At 40.9% G+C, this 8,929-nt stretch overlaps 1 protein-coding gene across 1 annotated transcript; it reads right to left on the reverse strand.

Annotated features, from left to right (window-relative positions):
- Nucleotides 1–1,176: 1,176 nt before the first annotated feature.
- LOC131251577 (large ribosomal subunit protein uL3m-like) lies at nt 1,177–8,362 on the reverse strand. Its single transcript, XM_058252348.1, has 5 exons — nt 7,871–8,362; nt 6,322–6,531; nt 2,693–2,797; nt 2,157–2,270; nt 1,177–1,669 (listed from the first exon to the last, which is right to left on the reverse strand). The coding sequence occupies exons 1-5, from the start codon at nt 8,198–8,200 to the stop codon at nt 1,496–1,498; spliced, it is 933 nt and encodes a 310-aa protein (XP_058108331.1). The 5' UTR covers nt 8,201–8,362; the 3' UTR covers nt 1,177–1,495.
- Between the last annotated feature and the right edge of the window lie 567 nt (nt 8,363–8,929).

Consider the following 8,929-nt stretch of genomic DNA (forward strand, 5'->3'; position numbering starts at 1 on the left):
AGCTTTTTGTTGCACAAGTTAGGCCACGTCAACTCTAGGGCCCACCCATACAAACCCTAGAAGCTCATCAGGTGTTCATGTTCGCAGGAGAGTAAGATTCTTCTCCAAAAGAAGTAAAACATATGTTTTCTGAGGTGATTTGTATACATTTCCAGGAGGGGCGATCCAGTGCTACCAGTACCAGGATAAGTTACAAGTTGACCGGGGTATTTTGGGACCCACATGGTGCCTGTATGACATCCAACCCACTTCAAAAGGTGTGCCCCACCACGACAGTCAAGACGCCTCCATAATCAGGCTGATCCAACCATCAGGTGTGCCAGCAGGGAAAAAATGAAGAATCACAGAGATGCAAAGTCAGGTGTGCTAAGGCCTGCCTAATGATTGTTGCCAGATTTTTTGAGGGTCCCATCACCATGGTGGGGCACACCTTTTGGATGGATTGGATGCAACAACCACACAGAACACAGACCTAATCACTGGAATTTGATGGTTTTAGGGCAGGTGTAAACAGTTTTCTATATTGATGTCTCACCTGATGATTGGCCAGGCCTGATTTTGAAATGAGGAGAAAGATCAAGATGGGGCACACCTTTTGGACCATTTAGATGTCAAACACACACCATGTGGGCCCCAGAACAGCCCAATACCACATAACTTATGGTAGTACAGGTACACCACTGAAGCGTGCTTCCATTTCAATAGTAGATTTTCTTTTTCTTTTTCTTTTTTTCTTACAAACAGGAAACTAACCCTGTTTGGTACCTAATCTGTACATGTGGGGCCAATGGTTGGTTCATCCCACCCATTGTTTTAATGGCCCCCATCTTGGATGAACCATGCCCAAAAAATATCTTGAGCTGGTCAACTCTAACCCTTTTTCTATTTTGGGCATGTAAATACATGGTTAAGAAGAAATGCACCAATAATCCACATTCAATGGTGAAAAGAAAAGATTTAATAGTTAGAATCTTCTAATTTGAGAGATATTTCAGGCATGGTTCAACCATCAGATCAATGAAGGGACAAACCAACAACGGGCCCCACATGTACAGCATAGCTACCAAACAAGGAAGTTCCCTGTTGGTAAGGAACAGGAAACTCTGCCTCTACACAACAATCTAACAATCACTTTAACATGCATTCAAACAACGGATCCAAAATCATTTTTTAAAAAAATTCGGATCCAAAGGCGAGACAAAATTCCAGTCCTTATTTTTCCATAAAGGAAAAAAAGAAATAAATCCTGCAGAAATTTCAAATACCTTGATTCAAAATTACAAGCCAAAATGGACTCAAGAATACATTCTCTTCCTCTTTGTGTTCTTCTGTAAGGTTTTAAGTAATAGAAGCATCGAGCTACTAACCTCTCTCATGTGGTTATTGGATCATGAATCCGCCAACTATTCTCTGTAGATTCACATATGAGATCGAAGCTAGCTGATCTGGCAACAAACAGAAGACCAGCATGGCAAGAAATCACGTTCATGGTTTGTCAGTCTGCAGCCATGAATGGATCAGTTTCTCCAAGATCAGCAACCAGAGGTTCTAATTCAGAAGTTTCCTCGTCTGGTGGTGCGAAGTAAGTTGGAAATGGAAGCAACGAAATATCAGGTTTCTTGTAGACGGCATCCTTTATGAAGACAAAGTTCCCTTCAGCACCCGGAACCTGTAAAAAAGCAGGACGAGATCCACAAGAAAAATGTGGGACCCGAAAAATCAAAACGAAGCTACAGTGGGATGATACTGGGGCTTGGCTCCTATGACTGTTCACCACCATTTTAAAATGGCGGTGACTCCTCAATCGTGCACATGACATACTTGTACGGCAATCAAGACCGTCAAAATCACTAAACCAAATGTGAGTGGATCATACTGCAAAAATTACACTGAGGAGATGATACTACCCAACTGATTTGCACTTGGAATTTGGACCATTCACTACTTTACTTTTAACCATCCATCTATAGCCATCAATGGATGGTTAAGATTGCATGATCAGTCTGGTTTTAGATATGCTCCATCCACAATGTACAAGAGTGAGTCTAGCCCAGATGATATGATAGCATTTCCCCCATATTTTATTTACTTTATTTATTTATTTGCGAGAGAAGACAAAATCGGATAGTTGGGGATAGTTGCAGAGAAGAACTTACTTGGCCTCGCACCCACATCAAGTTCCTAGCCGGGTCTATTTTGTAGACCCATACATTTTTAACTGTGCACTGTTTTCCTCCCATGCGCCCAGGCATTTTCTTGCCTTTGAACACCTGTTTAAGCATTAAAAAAATGATAATCTTTTAAGATTTACTTTCAGCAAGTTGAATGAGACACCAAGTTGTTTCCACCACTGGATTGTAAACTTCAAAGTTCCAAAACCCAGGTAAATATATAGTACATGGTGAGCACAATACTCACACCAAAGTACTGACTGAAGATAATGCCTCGAAGAAGCAAGTTTCTCGAGAGTATAATCCCCATGGATGCCAATGGGTCAGGCCTGGCCCACCAAAGGTTTATGGCCAGACTCCTGAAACTGATGGGTTGGATCTGAAGTTCATCACTGGTTACTAATCAGGCCAACCCAGGTCCGGACCACTGTGATAGTCATATCTTTTAAACGTATGTTTTCTTTCTACCACATGCACGCACACGCACAGTGACATCTTTGCCTATCCATACAATATCATACCTTCCCAGGAGCATCTCTCTGACCGGTAGAACCAATGCTTCGATGGGACAGTGAAGCACCATGAGATGCAGGCATTCCAGAAAATCCATGCCTCTTCATCCCACCCTATTAATGAAGGAAAAAGAATTTATTTCAGCACATAAAACAGATCTGAAACGTGCAACTTTAAAACAATCAAGAAAAGCGTATGTTGTTGGAGTAATAGATCATAAGTGACAGAAAGCAAGTAAACACAAAAGGAAAAAAGAAAAAGAAACATATCCAACTAGTTTTATTTCGATGTAGATACCTCCAGAGATGGAGTGTGCCTAATTGTTTTCTTTTTCTTCTTCTTTTTTCTTTTGGAAGGGTAAACCGGATTTTATTACGAAAAAATACTAGAAATTAGACCAATTTTTTAAAAAAGACTACAAAAAAAAAAAAAAAAGATTTCTTTTGTGGCTATGCATATTGCAGTTGATTAGATGGACAAATTAGAGAAAACGTGTGCATAGGTAATCACAGAATATTTGGTGCACGACAAGAGAAAATACCATCTCACATGGATATCAAGAAGGTATGAATCTAATTTCAGGTAGCCAACTCTCATCCATATGACGGGAAAAACAAGATATACCCACAACTAAATCCCTTTTCCTCTTTCTCCAAAAATAGGACCCTTACATATCAGAGAACCTAATAGAGCCACGGAAGGGAAACTCCCACCAGATCTACTTGTCAATACTAAGTTGACAGTATTTCCATAGGAAACATAACCAACTACTTTTACTCAATGTAGACACATCCAAAGGTCCTAAATAAAGCAGCTTCCCAGTTTAATTGGCTCAAAACTTACTAAGGGGGTGTTCGATTTTTCAATTCCTCGGTAAATACCAGTAAATAGCTCATTATTGTTATTTACGTCCGTTTCATTTACAGGGGGGCTATTTCCACCTTGAAACTTGGTCCAGAAAAGGTTGATTTAAATCGATGGGGTCTACCGTGATGTATGTGACATATCAACACCGTCCATCTGTTTTACCTGAACATTTTAGGGCATGAGCCTAGAAATGAGGCAGATCCAAAGCTCAAGTGGCCCACACCATAGGAAATCGGGATCATAAAAGGTTTTTAACGGTAGGCGTTCAACCCACTGTTTTGTGTGGCGTGGTCCACTTGAGCTTTGGATCTACCTCAATTTTGGATTCACGCCCTAAAATCATCTTGCAAATGGATGGACAACATGGATAAGCCACATATATCACAATGGGCCCCACATGAAATTCGCACCCTCCTTGATTTTAGTGTCTAAAAGCAAATAGTCATTGTCAGCATAGAAAAGTGCAGGAATTACCTTGGTAATTAATCATTGCCCATTTACATGTAAATACATGGGGGAATTGAAAAACAAACACCCCCTAATGATGAAGAAATTTAGTTACATTGTGGTTTCTTTGCACCAATCGAGTGGGACATGAATACAGACCATTTTAAATTCCATTCGGTTAGTGTCCTCCATGTCTCATCCTACTTACCATCACAAACAAAGGATGGGTGTCACTTGGAAACCCATGGTTTGATTGTTCTACCCCGGAACCCTCATTTTCATCTTCACCACCAGACTAATAATGAAGGGAATGTATCATACTTCGCATTAAAAATGTCAATTCTCTTCCAAGGAAAGCATAGAGTTCCACTCCTATTGAAACCCTCACTTCCACAATTACCGGTTCAAGGTAGAATTGTCCGATATAGAAAACAGTAGAGGACTCAAAGCAAGATTAGGCATTGGCGGGGAAGATATTATGTAGCATATATTCTCTGAGTTCATGAATGAGGCAATAGTATGCTCCCAATTGAAAACTGAAATGATACATCAGTCAACAAAATAAGGCATTGGCTGTCTAAGAGTGTAAAAAAGTGGGTTGTACGTATATAGGAGTTGGCATGCAAGTATTTATTTTGGAAAACCTGCGGTGCACCTTTTCTTTATATTTTGTTTGGGTTAAGTGTGGCTATAAATAAAGAATGAAGAGAGGAGTCAAGGTCCACTCTCTTTTGTCTCTCTTCTCTACTTCCTCTCTACCACAAAACATAACATGAGTCACATGACAAAGGTGTCCAGATATGGATTTCTGCATCTTCAAAATTAGTTTCCAGGGCCTGATGATATCAAACATTTGAGGTACAATGTTTACACATCTAGTACAATGGAATGATTCACAACTGCTTGAAAGCTTGAAATCCTAATGGTAAGTGAAGACTGCCCCTGCATTCATGATTACCACTGTTAAATTGTATGGGGAGATGTATTTGGAATGGTCACAATCACAGAAGATCTTCGCCGTCGTCTAAGCCTCAACTAATTTAGGTCAGTTACATAATCCTTTTCCGCCATTCCACTCCAAGGGCCAATGCCATATTGTTCAGATTCACGTTGGGAGTTTTGGCATAAGTTTGACACCGGCTGCTAAACTAATGTAACCCTCTTTTTATCTGGGCTGGGGACCAGCAATGAGAGCATAGAACTCCCACAGACACAATATAATAGACTATTACATAGGTTGATTACCATGAAGCGCTATCTAATAGTCTATTACTTTTTGTTTACACACGCACTCACACCCCATTGGGATTTCACGACAATGGGAAATCGAACCCATGACCTCGTGTTGGGACTCTTGTGAGTCTACCACCAAGGCATGAGTAAGGACCCTATCACATAGGTTGATAACAACAAATTGTATATAAAATAAAAAATAAAAAATAAAAAAATAAAAATCCCAAAGAAGATGCTTTTTTTAATGGTAATAGTGATATATTCATTAGAATGACAAGCAGTCATTACAAGACTACTGGCCGGATAAGAGGACTCACTAATGGACAGTTCTATTCCTTCCACGCTGACAAGGAAAACCCATTGCCCAAAACACCATATAACCTTTGCTTTCTGAAAAACCAAAGCTGCAGATTCTGCTTTGTTATTAAATGCATGTTATTTCACTCTTTTCTTATTGACCACAAAAACGCTAGAGCCATCAAGTGCCACAATTGGCAAAGATGTTCATCAGAAGCAGAAAATAATTGGGATATACAACCAGAAGTAAAAAGATGCCAACTGCTGATGACCCACTGCAACAGTTCTAGAAGTGAAAATTCAACGATTGTCTCTCCTTTCCATGCAACTCAGAATCACATGGCTACTTTATCTAAAAACCGCAGAGGACATATGGGATAATGCTGTCAAGATTGGAAGATCCTAACCTTTGGATTAATGACCCTCAAAAAGATGGTTAAGGAGACAGTCCATATTCATAGCAAAATACTTCAACAATCAAAGGGTAGAAAACTTGAAAATATTCCAATGTTGGAAATTTTAGTGTTCTCCATCCACAGTGAGGCCAATCATATAAACGGTTTGGACCGTTGAAACATGTGTACAGGATCCTTCGCATTAACAAACAGTACAATTGCTGCTGATCAGTACCCCAACAGATTCCTCCTTACCACAATCCAATTACATACTTCTATAGGGAATAATGCACAAAAGCAAAAAGAACGTAACAACATATTTATCTCAATAATAATGGTAGTATGGAAAATCAAGAGATAAAGAGTGAGAAACATGCACAAGTTAAGAATTTGGGTACCTGAAAACCTTTTCCCCGTGTGATTCCTGTGACATCAACATACTGGCCAGGAACAAAATGGCGAACGGTGATCAGAGTACCAACAGGAAGAAGTGCATCTTCTGTCACAGGAAACTCCCTCAACTTCCTCTTCAGAGGAACACCTTGAGCTCTAAAGTGACCCATTTCAGGTTTTGTCAAGTGTTTCACCTTTTTTTGCCCTGCCCCGATCTAGCTAACACCATAATGAAAACATTGCTCAAGATCCCACCACAACCCAAAAAATATAATGAAACAGTAAAAATAGCACCACAACTGAACAAACACTTGAAATCACAATAAGAACTCAAAAAATTTATCAAGAAGAAAAATAATCAAACACTTGATAAGCACCATAACAAATTTACCAGCTGACAATCTTATCCAAAATAAAAAAGATAACACGCTCACAACAAAACAAAAAGGTTAAACAATAAACACAGAGTTCACCACTTCCAACACATGCATGATAATTATATTATTATAAATAAACACATGATAAGTTTATTTTTTATTTTGTCATGGTTCGGTGATCTAGAGAACTGGTCTGTTGGCCCACTTTGGATGAACCATCCCACAAATATCTTCCAGGTAGTAATGCCCTGGCCACCAGGGATTGTCCTGTCAAGGAAAATTGTGGCATGGTCCATTATCAGTGAGGCACACAAAGCAGCGGTATGGATCACTTACCATGGGTGATGGGTCCCGGTGGTGAAAAGTAAAACCCTGAGTACTCTGTGCATATCCTTAGGTCAGATCTTATAATTCTCAGTCCTCAACCAAAGTACATGCATAGTAATCAGGTTTTCAGTTTGTACAAGCAGGGCCCACAATTCAGTAATCAACAAGCAACCTGATGTGAATGGATCATGGCCCAAAAGCCTTCCACAATGGAAAATCACAGCCGGCAATCTTGGGCTTTTTCTCAGCTGAACATAGACTCTGCATTTCTCTTCTTAACCGTCTAGTTGTGGCACACATTGAAATAAACCATTGTCCTAAAGAAGAATCGTTCAGTCCATAGTCCATCCGCTGTGGGTTCCAAGAGATCAATGGTCCAGATCTCTGAACCATGGGCCCAGCTGTACAAACTGAAAATCCAAGTACAGAGAACATTATCTTGGGCCAAGGATCATATAATTCCTCACTGAAAAATATACCCAAAAACAGTTTGAGGCCAGCTGCATATGGGGCCCACCATAGTGCGTATATGGCATCCAACCTGTCCAGCAGTGCCACTCCATCTTGAGTGTTGGACGCCCCAAAAATCAGGCTGATCCAACCATCATGTGGGCCACCACATGAATTTAGAGGTTTTTGGGTTGTTGTGAATTGTTTTCTATGCTGTGGCCCACCCAATAACTGGATAGGTCTTATTGAGGTATCCCATCGTCATGGTGAAACTCAATGAGCGGTTTGGATGGCATACATAAAACAAGGTAGGCTCCACACAGGAAATAGTGTATAAGCAGGTGATAATCAGAAAAGAAAAGCAGAGGGATGTGAATTTTTCACAATTCTTCAATCGTACCTGCAATGCCGTGATTCCTTCCTTCTCGATCGTCTTCACCTGCGTTATGATATTATCGTCCAACCAAAGGATCGAGATCGGGACCCGCTCCCCCCATTTGTCCCAGAGCGCGGTCATCCCGCACTTGACGGCGATCGCACCCGTCCGTTTGGAGGTGGGCCGCATCACTCTCGGCGTCGCCTCGATGATCGTGGATGGCACGTCGCCATCTGATTCATATGAAGACAGGGACTCTGCGCTGAAGTTCCTGAAATGGACGGTTGGATTTGCTCGCGAAAGGATGGATAGAGATAGGAGACGAGAGAGGAGACCTCTTGATGCGGCGGACATGGCGACTGATGGACGGGTGGGATTGTCAGGAGGAGGAGAGCGGGGGAAGAGAGGTGGAGAAAGGAGGGGAGGGCATGGTGTGCGCAGGTTAAGGGTTTTGGAGGGTGTACGTTTAAGGGTTTTTGGAGAAGTTCAAATGAGGGAGGCGTTTCTCTCTGTAGGGTTTTAGTCGCTGCTAGATGGAAATGTTAAAGCGCCTGGCGGGAAAATTACCGAATTGCCCATGATGTCCTCGATGGTATGTGTGAGGCCCACCATCTTTACTTTTACAATGCTGGGACCAGCTTCATATCGTACGGACGCGGATTTCTTCGGTGGCCCACCGTGATGTGTGTCCTTAATATCATCTGCATCCATCGTTTCACCGGCTTATGTTAATACGTGAGACCAAACTAAAGCCAATCCAAAGCTTAATTAGGCTATGTCACAAGAAACCCCTGAATATTTTATATTAGAGGTAGAGTCTTTATTATTTAAAACAAGTTATATATAATAGAATTAAATGATTAATATACGCTTGTGAGGTATGGGCCCATCATATTGTATATGGTATGTTCAATTTATCTGTCATGTGCCTCTTGGATTCTCTCTTATCGCCCTACAATGGGCTTAATTGATCAGCAAATGGACCGCACCAAAGAAAAAGATGGAACATCCACCACTAAAAACTTTTATATTGCATTTGAGGCCCACTGTGATGAGTGGAGGACATCCAATTTCTCCAGTGCA

The sequence above is a fragment of the Magnolia sinica genome, chromosome 7 (assembly GCF_029962835.1).
Source record: "Magnolia sinica isolate HGM2019 chromosome 7, MsV1, whole genome shotgun sequence".
Classification (NCBI taxonomy): Eukaryota; Viridiplantae; Streptophyta; class Magnoliopsida; order Magnoliales; family Magnoliaceae; genus Magnolia; species Magnolia sinica.

Bases quoted from the DNA above. Each gene is read 5' to 3' on its own strand.
- LOC131251577 (XM_058252348.1), bottom strand. From the start codon at position 8,200: ATGTCCGCCGCATCAAGAGGTCTCCTCTCTCGTCTCCTATCTCTATCC. The intron at 6,532-7,870 runs GTACGATTGAAG...GGTGTTAGCTAG, and splicing joins AAGGAATCACGGCATTGCAG to ATCGGGGCAGGGCAAAAAAA. The intron at 2,798-6,321 runs GTACCCAAATTC...CTTCATTAATAG, and splicing joins CACGGGGAAAAGGTTTTCAG to GGTGGGATGAAGAGGCATGG.